The 22,299-nt window shown below is 53.9% G+C and overlaps 2 protein-coding genes across 2 annotated transcripts; one reads left to right on the forward strand and one right to left on the reverse strand.

Moving 5' to 3' along the window:
- Positions 1-8,351: 8,351 nt before the first annotated feature.
- On the reverse strand, positions 8,352-9,287 carry LOC309603389 (olfactory receptor 14I1-like; the record flags this gene model as incomplete). The annotated part of the gene is made up of 2 exons (XM_082338248.1): positions 8,352-8,633; positions 8,994-9,287. The coding sequence occupies 2 exons, from the start codon at positions 9,285-9,287 to the stop codon at positions 8,352-8,354; spliced, it is 576 nt and encodes a 191-aa protein (XP_082194374.1).
- Positions 9,288-17,888: 8,601 nt separating this feature from the next.
- Positions 17,889-19,609, forward strand: LOC309603390 (olfactory receptor 14A16-like; the record flags this gene model as incomplete). The annotated part of the gene is made up of 2 exons (XM_082338249.1): positions 17,889-17,931; positions 18,591-19,609. 2 exons carry the CDS (start codon positions 17,889-17,891, stop codon positions 19,607-19,609), a joined length of 1,062 nt encoding a protein of 353 aa, XP_082194375.1.
- Positions 19,610-22,299: the final 2,690 nt, after the last annotated feature.

Below are 22,299 nucleotides of genomic sequence, written 5' to 3' on the forward strand. Positions count from 1 at the left end.
TGGGCAGACGGGGGTTCAGCCATCCCCAGGAAAGCAGGGCTCCGTCACGCCCAACGCTTAGCGATTCCACGATTCTGTGATTCTACGTTAACGTTCTGTCGACAGTTGTAATACCCAGCACCGATCGGAGGAGAGAGGCAAGTGGAAACATCTTTGTGCTGAAAGAGATTTTCAGAATGGAGGGGAAGGCGTGAATTGTAAGATGCCAGAAATTGCAGAAATGTGAAGAGATCATCTCGTCCCATCTGTGGTGAACTCTGCATGGCAGCCAGTGTCGTGTCCTCACGGGAATGATGAAAGCTTAGCATGAGATTGCCAAAGAATTGGTAAATGTCATTAGCAACATCAAAAGGCAGTTGGGAGAGAAACACTCGGTCAGGATACTCGCCTTCCCTTTTGTTATCTGGCTCCGAGCTTAAAGCAGGAGGGGTTCTCGATCACGGACCAAAACCAGACCAAGAAAAAACCATCAATCTCCATTTCTGAAAGGTTCCCTCAAAGGGCAAATGCAGGGGAAGATGCTTCATCTTCCTCTTCACTGCATGAGCTCTTGTGTTTGGTAGGAGGAAGAGAAGAGCTGAAGCAACAAAACCTCGGACTTGTGTGAAGTTTGACTAAATGTCAGACGTAATATTGCCAGGGGGAGAGGCAGGGCTCTGGAGCGGCCTGAAGGGAAGGGAAGGTCCTGGGGACGTGTGAAGACGGGGCTCTGGGAGAGCTGGAGAGCAAGAGGGAGGTCTGCAGGGAGCAGGAGGGCAACTGTGGGGCTTGGGGCACCCCAAGAGGACCCAAGTGCCCTGGGGCAAGTGGGCCTGGTGACCCCCTAAGAGGATACCCTGCCCCTCCCGGCCTGGGTGGCGGGTTTGGAAAATACCTGCAGCCTTCTGAGAAGAGAGACGTCGTCCTGGTGGCCATTGCGGCCATGAGAGACTCCAGCGTCTATGACAAGAGGGAGGCGAGCAGCATCCTGGATGTGGCCGTGAGAGAACCTGCCTCCTGGCTGATGGAGGTAAGCGGCCTGTGGCTGCCCTGCCCTTGAGCCTTTGCAGGCGATGTTCTTCCATTACATCCCTCCATAACCCAGGTTCCTCAGGCACCTTGAAGCCATTTGAAGCCAGCAGAGGAGGATGGGAAGGGCAGCAGGTTGAGAGGCAGCTGAGGACATGGCTGCAGCCCAGTGGCAGCACCATCCTCACCTGTGTGCCCTCCAGGTGCCAAGCATCGTGAGGTGCATCCATGAAAACATGGCGTGCGTCTGCACAGTGTCCGCCCGGCAGAGCATGGACTTGCTGCTTCTCCTGATGATGGAGCAGTGCCCTGGGGAAGTGGTCACAAGTGTCTTGAAGCTTGAAGTGACAGGTACTGACCCCAGCAGCCCCCAGGGGCTTGGGCCGTGTGGGGAGAGGGGCCTGGAGACCTTCTGGCTGCCAGACCCATGGGCAACTGCAGGACAGACTGGGTCCTGCAGGGCTGGCCCGGGCACACAGTGTGGTGGCCGAGATAGCCCTGCTGACAGAGCGCTCTGGGCCTGGTCAAGGGAAGCCATGTTGGCTTGTTTGTTGCACGAGCCGTGGGGGTCTGCAGAGCGCTGCCTGGTGGTGGCCACCTGGGGAGATTTCCAAGCCCAGAGGGTTACCAAGCCTTCTGCCCATTCGGGCCAGTCGGGAAAGGGGGTGGCTTAGCAGGGCACATGTGCTCTCCCCGTGTCTCCATCAGCGTGCCCAGGGTCACCGCCTGCCAGGAGGCTGCTGCAGGGATTCCTGTGCCACCTGGGTGAGCATTTTTGCCAGGGTGATCATTCGCCTCTTCACAAAAAGGCAATTCTCTGCTTCCTACAGGCAAGAAAAATGCTGGTCCTGCTGCCGGACATCATGGTGACCCAGGAGAACGCCAACACGGACAACAAGATGAAGGCCCCGCTGGTCTTCAGAAATGTGCTGGGTCATACGAGGAGGGAGGAAGCCAGCCTCACCGCTCTGCAGCTGGTGGAGAAGCTCCTGACGCTCTTTGATGATGGGAGGCCGCTGTGGGAGCATCTCCCCTCACATCAGCCCCGCTGACGCCCTTGCTCAGAGAAGTCCTCCTGTCCTCCTCCCTGCCAGGAGTCCAGCCAGCTGCGAGAGCTCTCCATCTGCCTCTTCCAAGACGTGCTAGAGATGGTGGTGGGGAAGGACAAGCGGCAGGTGAAGGAGAACGTGCAGAGAAGCCTGCTCCCGCTCTTCTTCTGCATGAGGGACCAGATGGAGAGCGTGGCCAAGGTACAGATTTCCAACGCGACCAGTGATGCAGGGAAGGGCGTGCTGCCACCACAGGGGTGGGCTGGGCGTCAGGGAGGGGCAAGGGCTGCCAGCCGTTGGCCTCTTGGTGTCTGTCTCCCCCCATGCTCCAACTGTCCGAGTCACTGAGGACAGGGCAGAGCTGCCCTCCTTCCCCGCCCCGGTCCCACCACTGCTGTGGAGGGCAACTGGGGAGGGTCTGGGCCAGCCCCCTGCCCTTGCGCTCTCTCCAGCTGGTGCAGGACAGGAGCAGAGTTGAAGACTACCTGAGTCAGGGCCTGCCATATTTGAAGGATGCTCAGGTCCCCTTGTGAGAGGCGGCCATGAGGTTCATCGGTGAGCCACAGCCCCTGGGGTCCCTCTTTTGGCAGCCTGGCCCCAGTCCCAGCCGCTGCACTGGCAGCGAGGGGCAACCGTGTGGCTACCAGAGCACCCGGCTGCCCCGTGCCTCCCTCTCCCAGCCCTGCCCACGCAGGAGGGCTTGGTGGCCACCTTGCTCAGTCCTGAGCAGCAGCTTCCAGCTGATCCCCTTGTCCCACCTGCTCCTCCTGGCCAGGGAAAGGAACCGGTGGGGCTGGCATGGTGGAGGGGATCCCTGGGGGTCTCTGCAGATCGGTGGGTTTCAGCTCTGTCCTCTTTCCTCCTCTTGCAGCGCTCCAGCTTTTGGAGAAAGACACCGAGCTCTCGGTCTCGTCCCTGGCAGCTCAGACCATGCTGATCCCGAGAGCTCCCAGGAAGAAGCCAACATGGGGATGGACCCTGTGGGTGCTCTGCTGGTGGCCCTGCAAAGCCAGGCAGAAGTGAAGCTCTCTCCAAGAAAATAGATTAAAGCTGGAAGCACAAGCCCAAGGCCAGGGTGTCCTTCAGCCGGAAAGCACCCTGAGCATGCTGAGGTGTGCTTCTGCCCCCGACACGTCCCTCTCGCCACTGCGACAGCATTGGCCAGACCCCTAATCCCAGCCTGCATCAGCCCCAGACCAAGGTGGGACCCAACGCGAGGCGCAAGAGGTTCGAGACAGCGACAGATTTGATGTGGTGGTAGCCCTTGGGCTCAGGAACATGGGTGCTGCCTCCGGCCCTGGAGGAGGTTTTGAGCCTGCGCTCTCTGGAGCAGCGCAGCCTGGGCTGTGGGGATGGGGGTAGCTGGAGGGCTGCAGGCTGCACCCTCTGCCGCCGGCGTTTTCCATGGGCTGTCCTCGGCTCTTGCAGCAGAAGGATGAAGCCTGTGAGCTGCAGGCGTTGCCCGATGGTACGTTCCCCCGACAGCTTTCATTTCGGAGATGTTGCGGTGGTTGGGGAACTGCTTCTGGTTCTTCTGGTGAGGGTAGAGGGCGTTGAAAATGCCTTGGGCAGAACTGAGCTCTGTTATGGACGGTCTCTCGGCCAGGGCTGCAGTGACCGATGCGTGTTGGCTCCCACCAGAGGAGAGAACCAACTGTGTTTGGTTTCTGTGGGTTTGGTCGGGTTTTCCCTGATTTTTTGTGTTCAATTCAGCATGCGATTAAGAGTTGCTCATTGCGACATGCGGCTGATGCAGCTTCCAAGTCCCAGTGCACTCTTTGCCTGGCGTAAAGGCATCATTGTGGCAGAGCACCTGCCTAAAACAGTCCTCGCAGCTGCAGGGGTTTAATTTTTCCTTGTCCCTTGGCTAATTTTGTGGGTGTAAAAGTGAAATGTCGTAGACGTTCTGCTCCCGCTCTTTTTAATCTATTTGGTTTGGCATGAATAGCTCTTTCCAAGTGAGCTCTGTGGTGAAACACGGTCTTCGACACAGACGAAGCAGAGACGTTGAATGCTTTCTTCGCGTCGCTCTTCAACACCGATGATGGGCTCTGGGCTGGAGAACCACGACTGCGAGAAGGACAAAATCCCAGCCAACCCCGAACTTGTGCGGGATTTGCTGCTCCAGCTGGATCCCGGTAAGTCAATGGGGCCCGATGGGATTCATCTGAGGGTACTTCAAGAGCTGGCTGACGTCATAGTGAGACCTCTCTCAATGATTTGTCAATGCTCTTGGGAAGCTGGGGAGGTCCCAGTTGACTGGAAGCTGGCAAATGTTGTCCCAGTCTTCAAGAAAAGCAACAGGGATGACCCCGGGAACCACAGGCCTGTCAGTCTCACCTCTGTGCCTGGCAAAATCATGGAGAAGATTCTTCTGGTAGTTATTGAGAAACACCTGGAAGACAACACAGCCATTGGCCCCAGCCAGCACGGCTTCATGAGGGGAAAGTCCTGCTTGACAAACCTTAATTTCCTTCTATGACAAGGTTACCCACCGAGTTGACCAAGGGAAGCCAGGCGATGTCATCTTTTTGGACTTCAGGAAAGACTTCCATACCGTCTCTTACAGAATCCTCCTGGACAAAATGTCCAGCATCCAGCTAGATAAACCCATAATGCCATGGATGAGCAATTGGCTGATGGGTCGGGCACAAAGGGTTGTAGGAAATGGGGTTACATCGGGCTGGCGACCAGTCACTAGCAGGGTTCCCCAGGGATCCATCTTGGGGCCAGTGTTCTTCAATATCTTCATAAAGGACTTGGATGCAGGACTGGAAGGTTCGTTATCCAAGTTTGCCGATGACTCAAAACTAGGAGGAGCCGTTGACGCTCTTGGGGGCAGAGAGGCCCTGCAGAGAGATGTGGACAAATCAGAGAGCTGGGCAACCACCAACCGTATGAAGTTGAACAAGGGCAAGTGCCAGGTTTTGCACCTGAGACACGGCAACCCTGGATGTACCTACAGCCTGGGGAACGAGAGATCTGGGGGTCTTGGTCAACAGCAAGTTGAAGATGAGCCAACAGTGAGCCCTGGTAGCCAAGAGGGCCAACCGTGTCCTGGGGCACATCAAGCACTGGATTGCTCGCCAGGCGGGGGAGGGGATTGTCCAGCTCTACACTGCACTGGTGCGGCCTCATCTGAGCATGGTGTGCAGTTCTGGCCACCGCGGTACAAAAAGGACACGAAGCTACTGGAGAGCGTCCAGAGGAGAGCCACGAAGATGGCGAAGGGTTTAGGGACGAAGCCATACAAAGAGTGGCTGAAGGCACTTGGTCAGTTCAGCCTGGAGAAGGGGAGACTGAGGGGAGACCTCGTCGTGGTCTGCAGCTTCCTCACGAGGGAAGGAGGAGGGGCAGGCGCTGATCTGTTCTCCCTGAGGACCAACGACAGGACCTGAGGGAACGGCGGGAAGATCTGCCAGGGGAGGGTTAGGTTGGACATTAGGAAAAGGTTCTTCAGCCCGAGGCTGGTGGAGCACTGGAATGGGCTCCCCCGGTGGTCGTCACAATGCCATGCCTGAGAGCATTTAAGAAGCATTTGGACAACGCCCTCAGCCACGTGGTGTGAATTTTGGTGTTGTCCTACGCAGGGAGAGGAGTTGGACTCGATGATCCTTGTGGGTCCCTTCCAACTCAAGACATTCTGTGATTCTATGAACTCCCTGAAGCCGAAAGCAGAAACCAGAAAGTTGAGAGGCATCTGGATGACCCAAGCATAGGAGGAAACCTGATAAGAATGGGAAGGGCGTACATCCAGAGAATCTGCTGAGAAGATGTCCTTAGGCATGGCCACTTACTCAGGAGAGGTGGAAACACATGACTGATGAGGGAGATGAGATACTAGACAGAGCAGTGGTAAGACAAGTCCAGGGGAAGATCAATAATTCTTCTCCTGCCATTAGGCCACTTCCAGGAAATTCCTGTTCTGTCATGGTGGGAAAACATTGCCCTTTCTTGAAAGTACCCCAACAATTCAGCTGGATTTTTTCTCTCTTTTGATATAAACACACAGAGATCAGTCCCTTGGTCTATGGGCCATCCCTCTAAAATGTCTGCTGAGTTCCTTTGGTCCATGACTTTGGGCTCGACCTGGCATAACAGTCCTTCAGGGCAGGAGAGATGGTGAGTGGTGTTGGATCGTTGCATGCTGAAGCCAGTTCTGGTTCCATTATTGCTGCTGGGTTAAACCACAACAGACTGAAAAAAAGCTGAGAAATGTGTTGACACCTTTCTTTTTGCTTTGGATCTTTCTCTTCAGTTCTTCTTGCTTCCATTTTCATTGACATGAACTCACATCTGACAGGCCTACAGGCATTAAAACAAGATCCTTTTGTGTCTTGCACAGAGCCCCATGTCCCCAGAACCTTCCCTGCCCAGGACTCCTCAGTCTTTGCACAGAGCGAGTCACACTGAGGTGTCGACCTCTCTTCACTGCTCTAGATGTTGGGTTAGATGGTCACTTACAGTGCGGGAGGATTCATGTCCCATAAACATCTGCTCTGCTCCAGTTAGAAACAGGGCCCAGCTTCATAGGTTCGTAAGAGAACTGAGGTTGAAGGGACCTCAGGAAGGCTGCAGCCCACCCTCTCAGAAGCAGGATCAGACCCAAGCCGTTCAAGGCTTGATTCAGTCCAAGTTTGAAAACCCGCAAGGACAGAGACTGCAGAACCTCTCTGGGTAACCTGTTCCAGCACTTGGCTGAGCTCATGGGGAAAAAAGGTTTCCTTATGTCCTGGCTGAACCTCTTCTCTTTCACCTTCCTCCCATTGTCTTTTGTCTTCCCACCATGCACCATGGTGAAGACCCTGGCTCTGTATTCTCCATGACCTCCTCGTAGGGACTGGCAGGCCAGGATGAGCTCCCCCTCAGCCTTCCCTTCTCAAGGATGGACAAGCCCAGCTCCCTCAGCCTCTCCTCATCGGCAAAGTGCTCCAGTCCCTGGCTGTCCTCAGGGACCTTTGCTAAAACCGCTCCAGCTTGCCAGTATTGTTCCTGAATTGGGGATCTGAAATTTGGATGGAATATTCCAGAGAATCCCTTCCCTCCACCTCCTGGCCATGCTCCTGATCACACAGCCCAGGATGCTGGTGGCCTCCCTTGCTGCGAGGGCACACGACCGCCTCCTGTCCAACTCGCTGACAACCAAGACGTTTCCCACAGGGCTTCTCACAGCCACGCAGCCCCCAGCCTGTGCCATTGCCAGGGTGAGTCCTCTGCAGGGGCAGAAACTGGCATTTGTCCTTGCGGGATTTCATAAGGTTCCTGCCAATATGTGCTCTCCTCCTCCTTGAACCCCTTCATTGAGCACAGAGGCCTGGGAGTAAAGACTCAGGCACAGAAGGCCTTGAGTCCCTCAGCCCCATTGCTGGCTCCTGTTTATTAGATCACTGTTGTTGTTTTTCAGCAGCAGCCCTGCATTTGCCTTGTTCAGCCTCGGTCTCTAACACAGCAATGGACGCTCTTCTCTTTGCTCTTGACTTCTCTTGCAGCACCCAACTCCAGGTGGTCACCCCCTGGCAGCGGCTTCGTGGCCCCTGTCAGTGCCTTGTTGGCACTGGGGAGCAAAGGCTGTATTCGGTGCGAGGAACAGTTTCTCTTGCATGATCTCCATGACATCCCTTTGTGCCCTGTCCCCTTTCTGTTCCTCCTATTTGAGACAGCCTCCACCACATCCTTGAACCTAACCAGCCCTATCTGCATCCCATGTGGGGTTTCACAGACATCCCTGCTCCGGGGTCTGCCAGAGTCTGGACAAGGAGAGAGGTCGAGCAGGGCTGGCCATTCCCCCAGTGCAGGCCCTGAGCCCAGCAGGAGGAGGCAAAAATGGCCGTGCAGCCAAACTCACCCATAAACATGTGCAGAGTGGAGAGTGCTGGAAGTGGACAAATAGGGAGGCTCACTCCAGTAACTGAAAGCTCCCTCCAGTCCCATTCCCGAACACATCGCGCTGAGCCCTACTGCCCTCAGCCCATGGAGAAACCAAGCACAGCAGAACAGACTCACGGGGGCAATGGTTTATCCTGTTCCTGACCTCCGCTTTGGAAGAAGACCCCAACCTCCAGACACCAGCATTGAGGAAATCCCCTTTTATTACAGAGGTGTGACATGGGAGGCCAGCTCTACCATCGGGCCAGGCACATGTGCTTTAGGTCAGCCAGACTGGGTTTATGCCTCTGGAGAAGTGGACTGCATGCAGACATTCCTGGACAAAAAGAATTCTCACAGATAAAATGACCAAAACACAGGAGATTCCTCAGATACATTGGAAATCATTTGTGAAGAGACATGGGCAGCTTATTGCTGCTGGAAGACTACTGATTGAATGAGCTTCTTCACTGCGTCTTTGAGCTCCTGGTTCCTCATGCTGTAGATGAGGGGGTTTGCTGCTGGAGGTACCATAGAATACAAAACAGCCACCACCAGATCCAAGGATGGGGAGGAGATGGAGGGGGGCTTCAGGTAGGCAAACATGCCACTGCTGATAAACAGGGAGACCACGGCCAGGTGAGGGAGGCACGTGGAAAAGGCTTTGTGCCTTCCTTGCTCAGAGGGGATCCTCAGCACGGCCCTGAAGATCTACACATAGGACAGCACGATGAAAACAAAACACCCTGAGTTCACTAAGATACTAACCACAAGAAGCCCAATCTCCCTGAGGTAGGAGTGTGTGCAGGAGAGCTTGAGGATCTGGGGGATTTCACAGAAAAATTGATCCAGAGTATTGCCCTTGCAGAGGGGTAGTGAAAATGTATTGGCCATGTGCAGGAGAGAACTGAGAAATGCACTGCCCCAGGCAGCTGCTGCCATGTGGACACAAGCTCTGCTGCTCAAGAGGATTCCATAGTGCAGGGGTTTGCAGATGGCAACGTAGCGGTCATAGGCCATGATGGTGAGAAGGTAACACTCTGCTGCTACCAAGAAGGCAAAGAGAAAGAGCTCGTAAGCACATCTCATGTAGGAGATGTCCCTGGTGTCCCAGAGGGAATTGGCCATGGCTTTGGGGACAGTGGTGGAGATGGATGCCAGGTCGAGCAGGGCGAGGTTGAGGAGGAAGAAGTACATGGGGGTGTGGAGGCGGTGGTCACAGGCTATGGCAGTGATGATGAGGCCGTTGCCCAGGAGGGCAGCCAGGTAGATGGCCAGGAAGAGCCAGAAGTGCAAGAGCTGCAGCTCCCACCTGTCTGTGAATGCCAGGAGAAGGAAGTGGGTGATGGAGCTGCTGTTGGACATCTGCTGCCTCTGTGCACGGGGTCCTGTTCCTACAGGAAGAGTCAATGAAGCGTTAGGGGAGACTTCTCTGAGCAAAATCTAAGCCTTTCTCATACACCTTCACCCTGCTATACCACAGCCTCCACCCCACCTACTCCTTTTCCAGGAGACCTTCCTTCAGCTCAGTGGCTGCAGCCCTGGCTGAGCATAGTGTGGGGAGCAGGGCCTCTGCCCGCTGGCTGCTGAGGAGTCAGCCCTGCTCTGCAGCAGTGAGATCATGGGAACGGTCAGGGCAGGGGCCAGTCCTGGTGTTCAACTTTGTCAGATGAAACTGCTCCTAACGCAGAAGGGCCTGTCAGCATCTGCACTCCCAGTGCTAAGGAATGGGGATAGTGGATGGCAGTTTGAGAGTGTTTGGGGTTTTTTAATACTCCCCCCATCTCACCTGAGGAGTTTTCTTGGATGCCAGAAACCCTCAGCATTTCTGCTTCACTCAGGGAGAGCAGAGCGAGTCCTGCGAGGCAAAAAGATTGTCTGTGGCTTAGTGGAGACTGAGGGGAGCTGGTCTGTCCCTCTGACTTGTTCCCTTCAAGCTGCTTTGGGCTTGTTCTTGAGATGGGGGTGATCTCACTCTTGTGTTACCCTGAAAAAAAAAAACAGACACTGCTGTGAGCAGAGGGATCCAGTGCAGACCACTAAATATCTCACCTTTTCTCAAGGTCTCAGCACCCCACTTCCACCCAAGGACACACATGGCTCATTTTACAAACCCAAAAGAACGTTCTCTGTCATAGCATCTCTGCACTTCTCCATGGGGATTTCAGATAACACAAAGGTGCTATAGGACAGGATTGCAACCTGGAGGGAAGTTGGGAAGGAAACCTCAGGGAGATAGCCAAGTCTCCTAATGATGGCATCTGATCAAGGGAAAACCAGCTTATTCTCCAGTCCCACACACTGCATTGCACACAGCCACAAAGGTTAGAGGAAAGCTGGGACACTTGTTCCCATGGACACAAATGCATGAAAGGACCCACAAAATCAGTGTGTGACTCTGCAGATGAAACTCCACTGCCCCAGGGATCCTGGCAGCAAGAATGACATAACAATCATAAAGACAAGTGGAGAAACAAGGAAAAATATACATTGAGGATCTGCCTGAGAGAGGCCAGGGCAGAGGCATTGGGGCACTCAGACAGCGTTCCCCTTCCCCAGCTGTGCACGCCACCTCCCAGACACCACCATTGCCGGGCAGCTGCTCTCAGCCCCTGTGCTCTGCAGAGGCAACTGGGCCCGTGGCTGGAGAGCTGCACCACGGCTCTGCTGGAGCTCTGGCTGCAGAGGAGGTGGTTCACGCCTTGGAGCCCCCAGCCCTGAGGGCAGAGGCTTTGGTGGGTGGGAGAGGAGGCAAGGGGTCTTGCTCAGAGGAAGGGGTCTGCACTGGAAGGGATCAAATGGAGTTTTCTGCGTTCTGCCTCCTACATACTTCTGGTTTTTGTTTCCTCTCATTCCCTCATCATATCCTTGCTGCCTGAAGATTCTCACCCTCGGAAGTGTTTCCCTGTGCCATGTCTTTTCCCTGTCAGTGCTCACAGACCCCATCCCAGTCTCTGTGCACTCACCCTGGCCCTCCAGAAACCTGTCTGTTTGCAGGGCACTGGCTGGGTGCATGTTCCTGTTTGCAGGTGGAAAAGGACAGGTCAGAAGAACCCTGATGGGTCCAGCAGAGGTGATGCTGGTGCTGTCCATAGGCAGAGCAGTGGCTGAAGGCATGTTACGTGGCTTCTGACAGACCTACTGATCACTCAGTATTGCAGTTCAGGAGTCTCAGTGACTTATTAAAACTTCAGAGATCCTTTTCCATTGATCTTTTTCTCTCCCCTTCCCTACCCCCTGGAATAGGAAACTCAAAAGACACACTCAGAAAATCTCCTTATCGTTCTACTAATCCCTGCCTTGATCTTCTCCTTGAGACATCCCCTTGGAAATATTCTGGGGGTGATCTGGGCCTGTGAGCAGCCCTGACCCATGCAGCATCCTCTCAACAGCAGAAGGACCCTGCCTTGCTGGGGGTCACTCTTTTCACCCACAGCTTCTCCCTGCAAGCACCGTGGTGAATTCCTCAGACAGGCTGCGTGCTGACCCTGGCAGGCGGCAGAGTCCCTGCCCCAGCACACAGCCCCCTGGGGTGCAGGGACCCTGCTCGCAAGGACAGCCCTGGGCACCCCTGGCTGCACACCCACCTTCACACCCCTGCAGCCATCCCTGGGAGAAGGCAGCCATCCTGCTCTTTCCCTCTGATGGTGCAGCAGGGAGTGCCTGCTCTGGAGCACATCCTCTGCCTCTACACCAGAGAATCTCTGAGAGTGGTACTTACAAATCTTGCAGCCTGTGTGACATGCCAGCTTTAGGAGATCCCTCCAGGATCTGCAGATGCAATGCCCTGCAGCCACAGACTTTCTGTCTGTGAAGACTTCTCTCCTGGTGAGCTCTCAGCGTCTTCCCACTCCCAAATGCCTTTAACCTCTCTCTGCCTCGCTCCTCTCCCCTCGGTGCCTGCAGGCAGTGTCCTCAGCCCTGCTGCGCTTTGCAGAGGAGCTGCTCCTGGCCAGAGCTGTCTCTCTGCAGTGCTGCCCACTTGCCATGAGCTCCCTCCATCCCAGGAGCCCAGCCCAGCTCAGCAGCAGAGGCCCAGCCCAAGGCAGCACTTTCTCTGCCCCTCTGGGCTCCCTCCAGGTGTCCCTGCGGCTCCAGGGGAACCTGCTGTGAAACAGGCTGAAGGCATCACTGATGTTCCCTCTCTCAGCTGAGGGGAGACAAGTATTCCTAGCACTGTCATTTCTCCTATGAGGAAAAGATTTGGGCATGAGAATCACCTTTCCTTGTCCCATCATTAGACAGGACACCTAGACAGTGACAGAAAAATTTACACTTTCTGAAAGAAGGGATTCACAGAGTCAATCGAGGCATCTCAATCAGGATCTGTAGTGCTGGTGGTGGAAAGGGACTCAGCTCCCTCCCATCCCTGCCACAAACCCAGAGGAGGTGGGATTCCTCTTGCCTCATTTCAGCTGTGCAGAACACAAGCACCTACATGTGAGTGTCCTGTCTCTGCACCCATGCTCATCATTGGAGAGGGATGCGAGGAGTGAGATGCAAATGTCTGGTGACATTTGAGGTGTCAGGGGTGGTCCAAGACATGGGCAGGGAACTGTAAACTGAAATGGAGCAGCTCATACAGACAGGGCAGGATCTGGGGGCATCCTCTTGGAGGCTGTTGAGAATTTCCTTTGGCCTTCTGAAAGGAGAGCTGATGCCTAAAAGAAGGGCAGTTGAACTTATTATGTTCAGGGCAGCTTACAGAGTTATTCATCTGAACAATTGGAGGGATGCGCCATAGGGAGAGCTCAATCTCCCTCTTCTCCTTCCGCTGTATTTACCAGGTCTCCACTAACTACACTGCCAGTTGTCTCAGGTTCAGCCCCACATTGCCTAAGAGAATTTAGGGCAGCAACGCAATTTCCTGTTCAAATCCAGGCCCCCAGAGCTACAGGAGATGCCAGGGCTTGCAGGAACAGCAGAGGACCTCCAGGAAAGCAATTCCCATTCAGGGCGGGTGTGTGACAGACAGCCCAGATGGCATCGCAGGGAGTGTGATTTGCTGCCTGTGTGCCAGTGACTGATGCCACCCGTCAGAGGTATCAGCCGTCAGATGCCATCAGAGAGGCAAGGTCTGCTCCTCCTCTACCCAGCAGCTGCAGGCATTGTGTGAACACAAAGAACATCACACCCATGATGGTACAGCCAAGGAACAGACCGCTCATTTTCACAATGTGCCCGGATACACCTTGTCTTCAAGGACAGCATCCTTCAAGCACAGCAATGATCCTCACAAAAACTCAGTTGAACCTGGAAAGGGAATGCAACGGGAACCAAGATGAGCTGTTGCTACATCAGCAACGCTTAAAGAAGAAACAGAGAGAATGGGGGACCACTGCTGAATTTAGTAAGAGTAGGTGTGGATAGATCTATGTCCTCCTTGCCTCAGTTTCCACCAGCGAAGTCTCCCAGGCCTTTGAGCTTTGAGGCAGGACTCTGGAAAGGAACAGCCACTGGTAGATGGGGAACAAGCCAGGGGTTCCTTTGGCAAACCACACCCTTACCAGTCCATGGGACTGGAGAGGTTGTACCCAAGGGTGCTGGTCAGCAAGGTCAGCTCATGTGGATGACTGAGCACAGCCACCCCCAGCAGTGGGCATTCCCCATCTGCCAGCCTGAGGCATGCAGACAAGATGGAAATGTCTGTATCATTCCTGCTTGGCACAGGAGGGACCTTCCTTCCTGCTTTATTCCCAGGACAAACCTCCTCCTCCTCCTCTTTCACCTGCAGACATCCACTGCTTTCCATTTTGGGGCTCAGACATGGTTGTAAGGATTTGCTAACACCATCAGCCATCAGCCTGTTTCTCCCTGAAATCCCCCCAACCCCGTGTCCTAGACCTACACATGGCCAATCACTGCTGCTCAGGGCCACTCACTCTTCAGAAGAGGCCTTGAGCTTCCTGGATCTTCCTGGTGAATATTACAATCCTCCTAGCTCCCTCCAGAGCTCATGGTGAGCTTTCTTGGCAATAACTGGGCCTTTATGACCATCACTTAGGAAATTGTTGTCTTGTTATGACCTTCTGGGCAGAAAGTGTAGTCACAGAAAAGCACGAAATCAATTAAAATGGATGCCGAGTGAATTTCCAGTAAGCTCCCCCCATGGCTGTGGCTTCCTGGCAAGGAATCTGGCCTGAGAAGGGGATCCAGCCTCTGCCACTCTCTGGAGAGGGAAACCAACAGTGTCCATGCCAGTAGGGGACACAGAGGGTGACTTTTGCAAGACCACCCTTCATCTGAACCCCTTCAAACCTGTGGACTGGGGATCATGCTGTCTATTGCAAATACTGATCCCATTGGCGTTGCCCAGAGGGGCTACCACAGATGCACATTGCTCCCCTGCAGATATTGATATTTAGGCAGAGTAATGCTTTTGTCATTGTTGTTGTAGATGCTGATCTTCTTAGGGAAATCACACAAACACTTGAAGGAGAATTGGGGGATTACCACCTCAGTGGTCCTCCAGTGAACTGGTTCCTGTTTGCCATTGTCTCACTGCCATTGTGCAGGGTGTGGGGTAAAAGGCGCTGGGCAGAGGGGGAGAATCACTTCTTCTGGCTCTGCTCCTGCTCATACCGCTCAGCATGTTGTTGGCTGCCTTTGCTGCTGGCTCCTGTCTTGCCTGATGAAACTCAGGGAGCAGCAGAGTCATTTCCACAGAGCTGCTGCCCAGCCACGCAGCTCCTGTCCTCCGTCACTGCAGCCTATAGTTCCTCTGCTCAGCCCTTGGGTCTTTTGAGAAGCTGTATGCTACATTTGCTTTTGGCTTTCTCCAGTCCTGATGACCTTCCAAAATGTATCAGAGTAGCCCTGCTATGACATCGGCCTGGTCTCTCAACAGCCTTGGATTCATCCCATTTGCTCCAATGGACTACTAAGGGTTGAGGTTACCCACGTAACTCCTGACTTGGTCTCTGTCCACGGCTGGGTTTCTGGGGTTCTGCCTCTTAGGCACATGAAAGTGAGAGACCTTGCTGGCGAAGATAAAGGCCAAGAGTGCCTCACACCTATCTGCACCTACTCTTAGCAAATTCAGCAGTGCCCACACATGAGCTTCATTTCTTCTTTCACTGTTCCTGAAGTAGTACCAGCTCATCGTTGTGCCCTTGAACTCCCTTGCAAGTGTCAGCGCTATGGGAGCTCTGGTTTTTCTCAAACCAACCGTATTTCTGAATTCCTCCTTTGTTTTCATCCTAGCATCCACCTCTTGGATGCTTCCTTTTTTGCTGTGGAGCTTCCCCATGAGTTTCCTGTTTCCCCAAGCTTCTCTCCTGATAGCTCTGCTTGTTTTCCTGACTATTGGTATGCACAGGCTGGTACGTGAAAGACACTGTCCTTGAAGACCAGCTGTACTGAGCTCTGCTGCCCTTCTGTGCTGCTCACATGGACTCCCCCACTAGAAGTCGCAAGACTAGGCCAAAGTCTGCTCCTCTGTGCACTCTTCTCTTCTCCTTCCCCTGGGCAGGTGAGACCCCACTATTTCATGGTCGTGACAGCCAAGGCTGACACTGGCTTTCATATCCATGTCCACCGCTTCCTTCTACAGAGTAACAGATGCATCTTGGACCACTTCCTGAACCCCAAATGTCACCAGGTGTTTGTGTCTGAACTGCTCACTCCTGGTCTCCATCTCCATTAGCACCATGGGAGCTGAGACAAGGAGCTCACATGCAGGTGCCCATTTTGTGCCCACCTGAACTGAGGCAAGAGGAATCCCAGCTTCTGTGGGTCTCTGGTCTGCATGGGAGTGACCTGAGAGCCTTTCCAGCCCCAGGACTACAGACCCAGGATGAGATGCCTCAGCTGACTCTGCTGAACCCCCTCCCTCAGCAGAGGTAAAGGAAATCCCTCCCTGTGACTGTCTGGGTGTCCTGTCTAATGCTGAGACAAGGAAAAGTGATTATAGGACCTAAACCTGACTCTGGAAAGAGAAATGACAGTGCTGGGAATAAATGTCTCCCCCCAGCTGAGGGAGGGAACATCAGAGATGATTTCAGCCTGTTTCACAGCAGGTTCCCCTGGAGCCGCAGGGACACCTGGAGGGAGCCCAGAGGGGCAGAGAAAGTGCTGCCTTGGGCTGGGCCTCTGCTGCTGAGCTGGGCTGGGCTCCTGGGATGGAGGGAGCTGCTGGCAAGTGGGCAGCCCTGCAGAGAGACAGCTCTGCCCAGGAGCAGCTCCTCTGCAAAGCGCAGCAGGGCTGAGGGCACTGCCTGCAGGCACCGAGGGGAGAGAAGTGAGGCAGAGAGAGTTTAAAAAAAAACCTGGAGTGGGAGGATGCTGAGAGCTCACTGGGGGAGAGATCATCACAGCCCTTTACATGGTAAGTCTCTGGCTACAAGACAATGCTGCTGCTTTTTGCTCAGTGCTTTCCTAAGGCTGGCAAAACCCCGCAGCTTATGGTATCTGTAAATACAACTCTCAGGGTTTCTCTAGCGCACAGGAGGAGGACATGCTCCAGGGTGGGGACTCCCTGCTGCACCATCAGAGGGACAGGGCATGACAGCTGCCTTCTCCCAGGGATGGCTGCAGGGGTGTGAAGGTGGGTGTGCAGCCAGGGGTGCCCAGGGCTGTCCTTGCGAGCAGGGTCCCTGCACCCCAGGGGGCTGTGTGCTGGGGCAGGGACTCTGCCTGCCAGGGTCAGCACTCAGCCTGCCCGGGGAGCTCCTCATGGTTCTGCAGGGAGAAGCTGTGGGTGGAAAGAGTGACCCCCAGCAAGGCAGGGTCCTTCTGCTGCTGAGAGAGTGCTGTGTGGGTCAGGGCTGCTCAGAGCTTCAGCTCACTTCCAGAATATTTCCAAGAGGAGGTTTCAAGGAGAAGAGCAAGACAAGAATTACTCTAAAGATAAGGAACTTTCCTGAGTCTGTGTTTTAATTTCCTGCTCTTGGGGAATGGGAGGAGACAAATGATAAAGGAGATCTTAATTTTGACAAGTCACTGAGACTGCTGAACTGTAATTTTGAGTGACCAGTAGGTCTTCCAGGAGTCTCCTGATGTGTTTTCAGCCACTCCTCTGCCTATGGACAGCACCAGCATCACCTCTGCTGGACACATTGGTGTTAGTGACCTGTCGTTTCTTCTACATGCAAACAGGTAAATGCACCCAGCCAGTGCCCTGCAAACAGGCAGGTTTCTGTGGGGCCAAGGTGAGTGCACAGAGGTTGGGAGGGGTCTGTGATTGCTGACAGGGAACAAACATGGGACAGGGAAACACCTCCCAGCAGGAAAATCTCCAGGCAGCAGGGATATGATCTGGGAATGAGAGGAAACTAAAACCAGAAATGCTGTGGGAGGGAGAATTCAGAAACCTCCGTATGACCCCCTCCAATGCAGACCCCTGCCTCTGAGCAAGACCCCTTGCCTCCTCTCCCACCCACCAAAGCCTCTGCCCTCAGGGCTGGGGGCTCCAAGCCATGAACCACCTCCTCTGCAGCCAGAGCTCCAGCAGAGCTGTGGTGCAGCTCTCCAGCCACGGGCCCAGTTCCCTCTGCAGAGCATAGGGGCTGAGAGCAGCTGCCCGGCAATGGTGGTGTCTGGGAGGTGGCGTGCACAGCTGGGGAAGGGGAACGCTGTCTGAGTGCCCCAATGCCTCTGCCCTGGCCTCTCTCAGCCACATCCTCACTGTGTTTTCCCTTGTTCCTCCACTGGTCTGTGTTCTTGCTATTGTTATCTTCTTGCTGCCAGGCTCTCCAGGGATGGCAATTTTTAGCTGCAAAGTCACAGGCTGATCTTGTGGGTCCTTTCATGCATTCGTGTCCATGGGAACACATGTCCCAGCTTTCCTGTAACCTGTGGGGCTGTGGGCAATGCAGTCTGTGGGGCTGGGGTATGAGCTGAATCTCCCTCACTCAAATGCAATCGTTAGCACACTTGGCTATTGCTTTGAGGATTCCTTCCAAGCTGTGAGCTTCCCTCCTGCATGAAAACCTGCCGTGTAGAAACTTTGTGTTATCTGAAGGCACCATGGAGAAGCGCAGAGATGCTACGACAGAGAAGATGCTGATGGGTTTGTGAAGTGGGGAGCTGGGACCTCAGGAAAGGGTGCGACATTTAGTGGTCTGAGGTGGATCCCTCTGCTCACAGCAGTGCTTGGTGGTTTTTCAGGGTAATGTGGGATTGTGATCACCCTCCAGCTTGAAATGGTGCAAGCCCAGGGCAGCTGGGAGCCAGACGGAGGGACAGACCAGCTCCCCTCACTCTGCACTAAGCCACAGGCACTCCTCTGGCCTTGCAGGACTCTCTCTATTCTCCCTGAGTGCAGCAGAAATGCTGAGGCTTTCTGACATCCAAGAACACTCCCCAGGGTGCAAGGGGAGGAGGAGATGTAAAAAACCCAAACCTCTCAACCTGCCTTCTGCCACCTCAGTTCCTTAGCACTGGGAGTGCAGAAGCTGACAGCCCCTTCTGCCCTAGGAGTGGTTTCATGAGACAAAGTCGAACACCAGGACTGGCCCCTGCCCCCACTCTTCCCATGAACCCACTGCTGCAGAGCAGGGCTGACCCCTCGGCAGCCAGCGGGCAGAGGCCCTGCTCCTCATGGCACATTCAGCCAACACCAACCAGGGCTCCAGCCGCAGAGCTGAAGGAAGGTCTCCTAGAACTGGAAAAGGGTGTCTGCATGTAGCAGGGTGAGGGTGTATGAGAAATGGCTTTGATTTTGCTCAGAGAAGTCTCCTCGACTTGTCACTGTCTTTTCCTCCTATTACAGTGCCCATGCCCAGAGACAGCAGATGTCCAATGGCAGTTCCATGAACGAGTTCCTTCTCCTGGCATTCACAGACAGGCGGGAGCTGCAGCTCTTGCACTTCTGGCTCTTCCTGGGCATCTACCTGGCTGCCCTCCTGGGCAATGGCCTCATCATCACTGCTATCGCCTGTTACCACCGCCTCCACACTCCCATGTACTTCTTCCTCTTCAACCTCTCCCTCCTTGATCTGGGCTGCATCTCCACCACTGTCCCCAAAGCCCTGACTAATTCCCTGTGGGGCACCAGGGCCATCTCCTATGCAGGATGTGCTGCCCAGCTCTTTCTGTTTGTCTTTTTGATATCAGCAGAGTACTGCCTTCTCACCATCATGGCCTATGACCGCTACGTGGCCATCTGCAAACCCCTGCACTATGGGACCCTCCTGGGCAGCAGAGCATGTGTCCACATGGCAGCAGCTGCCTGGGGCAGTGCTTTTCTCAATGCTCTCCTTCACACTGCCAATACATTTTCCATACCCATCTGCAAGGGCAATGCCTTGGACCAGTTCTTCTGTGAAATCCCCCACATCCTCAAGCTCTCCTGCTCAGACGCCTGCCTCAGGGAAGTTGGGCTTCTTGGGGTCAGTATCTTAGTAGTATTCAGCTGTTTTGTGTTCATTGTGCTGTCCTATGTGCAGATCTTCAGGGCCGTGCTGAGGATCCCCTCTGAGCAGGGACGCCACAAAGCCTTTTCCACGTGCCTCCCTCACCTGGCTGTGGTTTCCCTGTTTATCAGCACTGTCATGTTTACCTACCTGAAGCCCCACTCCATGTCACCTTTGCTGGAATTTGTGGTGTCAGTTCTGTACTCAGTGGTGCCTCCAGCAGTGAACCCCCTCATCTACAGCATGAGGAACCAGCAGCTCAAGGATGCAGTGTGGAAACTTATAACTGGATGTTTTTCTGGAGCAATAAGCTACCCATGGTCTTCTGCATAGCCGTTGGTCATGGTTTAATTGTGATAATGTTGTCATCTCCTTTCTAATTCACTGGTTGGTTTTCTGACTGAGTAGCTGTGTAAATGACGAGCTGTTCTCTCTGTGTGTTTAAAGAAAATAAAGGGCCATTCACTGACTTTTTTTTTCCGGATATCCTTCCTCCAAGAACTTTTTGGAGCTGCAGGGACAGTTCCTGTATGCATGGGTGGAGAGGAAAAGAGTCCCAGCATGGCAGCACTGCCAGGGAGCACCAGCGCTTGGTCTTCCACGGCTATTCTCTTGCCACTTCCACACTCTCTTCTTGATGCCTTACATTGGTGTCAGCTCTGAGTGCTCTGGCAGCTTGGTCACAGTCGTGCTGCGTGGCAGTCCTGTGACCGCAGGCAGGGACAGGCAATGGGCACTTCTGTGACAGAGCTGGCCTCCATAACAGCATTTCCAAAAAGAAAGGTGATCTCCTCAGGGCAGTGCCTGGAGGCTTAAGTCTTCTTCCAAAGCTGTTGTCAAGAACAAGCTCAAGAAAGTGCTCTGGTGAGGAAAACACCAGTGAACATCCAAAATGTGTGAGTGTGCAGGGCTGGGGCACACAGCAGTGTCCCTCGCACAGCCAGGCATCTAGGGACAGACTGGAAGGACCAGCAGAGCAGGGTCTGGTCTGCGCCCATGTTTGCTTGACACCCTGGGCAAGGTGCCCCAGGGCAATGGCCACAGACCAGCCCCTTGCAACCACCATTCCCAGCACTGGCCTCTCACTCCAGCTCGGAGAGGTTCTTTGTCCCTCCATGGAAGGACACCTAAGGAGTAGGTCAGAAGTCCATGTTTGCATTGCACAGAGGAGACTTAAGCATGCACAGAGTGTGTGTGTGGAGAGATGAATTTGAGTGAGCCCAAATGCCATGTGTGTCAGAGCTATCAGAGAGGTTCTGGGGTCCCTGGAAAAGGCAGACATCAAACCTTTCTTCAAGAAGTGCAAGAAGGAGGACTGGGAGAATTACAGGCTGGTCAACGTCACCTCGGTCCCTGGGAAGGGGATGGGCCAAATACTGCTGCAGCCATTTCCAGGTACTTGTAGGACAAGAAAGGGATTGTCGAACCTGTATGGGTAGGGGAAAGAGGGGGATGTTTTGTACGTGGGCCTTAGCAAGGGTTTTGACATTGTTTCCCATAGCCTCTTTATGGCCACATTGGTGATACCTGGACTGAAGAAGTGGGTGATGTAGTGGGTGGGAAGGTGGCTGGTGGATCCAGCCCAAATGTCAGCAGTGGTAGAGTCCTGCTGGTGGCCACTTCCTAGTGGCATCCCTCAGTGCAAGCACTGGGGCCAACACTCTTGAATGCCTTCATTAGCTGCCTGGATAATGTGCCTGAGTGCCTTTTCAGCTCCTTTGTGGATGATGCCCAACTGGGCAGAGCCCTTGAGCAGCCTCATCTTGTTCACCCTGCCTTGAGCAGGATAGGCACACAAGGTGATGTTCAGGGGTCTCTTCCAAGCTGAGTTATTTTAGGATTCAATGAATGTTTTCCTTGGAGAGCTTTTTGAAGACAGAAGAGACAGAGGAAGAAGGAAAAAAAAGAGAAGCTGAAGTAGAGGCATAAAATGCACCGGTGTAAATGCAGCAGTTCCTCCGAGGAACATTTCTCTACTCAAACTGTTTATAGGAAAGCCATTAGATAAATTTGGTGAAACAAGCTTACTTCTGTCTGCTCACATACTGGGCCACAAAGAGAGTGATGGCTGGTAGCATGTGGTCAAATGTGTCTCAGGACCTCATAATCCATTAGGAAGCCAATGGCTGTGAAGGGAGCTGTGAGGTCACTTCTGCCTCTGGAGGTGAGAGGCCAACAGCAGGAACGTGTCTGGAAAGGCACTGTGAGGTCACTTCTCCCTGAAACAGCCGATAGGTCAGCCCTTGACTCGTGGCTGGGATATGTTCTTCTAAACTCACATCTGCCATCAGAAGGCACCTGGTTGCACATTGGCTGGGAGACCCCCTCTGCCGAAGGACCTAGGCTCAGTGCAGGAAGGGGGCTTCTATTTTGGCTGTCCTGTCTCTTCTGCCTGAGTACAGGATGGGACAGCAGCAGGCACACAGCTTGGTCGTGTCTATCCAAGAAGCAGAAAGGCTCGCAGCCTTGGAAGATCACGGTGAGGTTACTTCTGTCTGGTCAGGTGAAGGGCTGCAAGAAGGTTGATGGGTTGGGGTGCCTGCTTGCAAGGTTGTTGGAAAGAGCAGGAGAGAGAAACAGTGCCACACAGTGCAGCTTGGAAGGTGGAGATTGGACATGAGGAGGAAGAAATGTCACTCAGAGGGTAGAGCTGTGGTAGGTGAAGTCCTCCAGAAGGAGTATGAGGTCATTCCGTCTCCTTGTGTTTCAAGGAACAGAGTGTGAGGGTTGTCCTGGTTTTAGCTGGGATAGAGTTAATTTTCTTCTTAGTAGCTGGTAGAGTGCTGTGTTTTGGATTTAGGATGAGAATAATGTTGATAACACACTGATGTTTTAGTTGTTGCTAAGTAGTGCTCACACCAGTCAAGGACTTTTCCGCTTCCCATGCTCTGCCGGGTGCACAAGAAGCTGGGAGGGGGCACAGCCAGGACAGCTGACCCAGACTGGCCAAGGGGCTATTCCATACCATATGACATCATGCTCAGTATATAAACTGAGGAGAGCTGGCCGGAGGGGAAGGTGAT

The sequence above is a fragment of the Platalea leucorodia genome, assembly GCF_965183815.1.
Source record: "Platalea leucorodia genome assembly, contig: HAP1_HAP1_SCAFFOLD_71, whole genome shotgun sequence".
NCBI lineage: Eukaryota > Metazoa > Chordata > Aves > Pelecaniformes > Threskiornithidae > Platalea > Platalea leucorodia.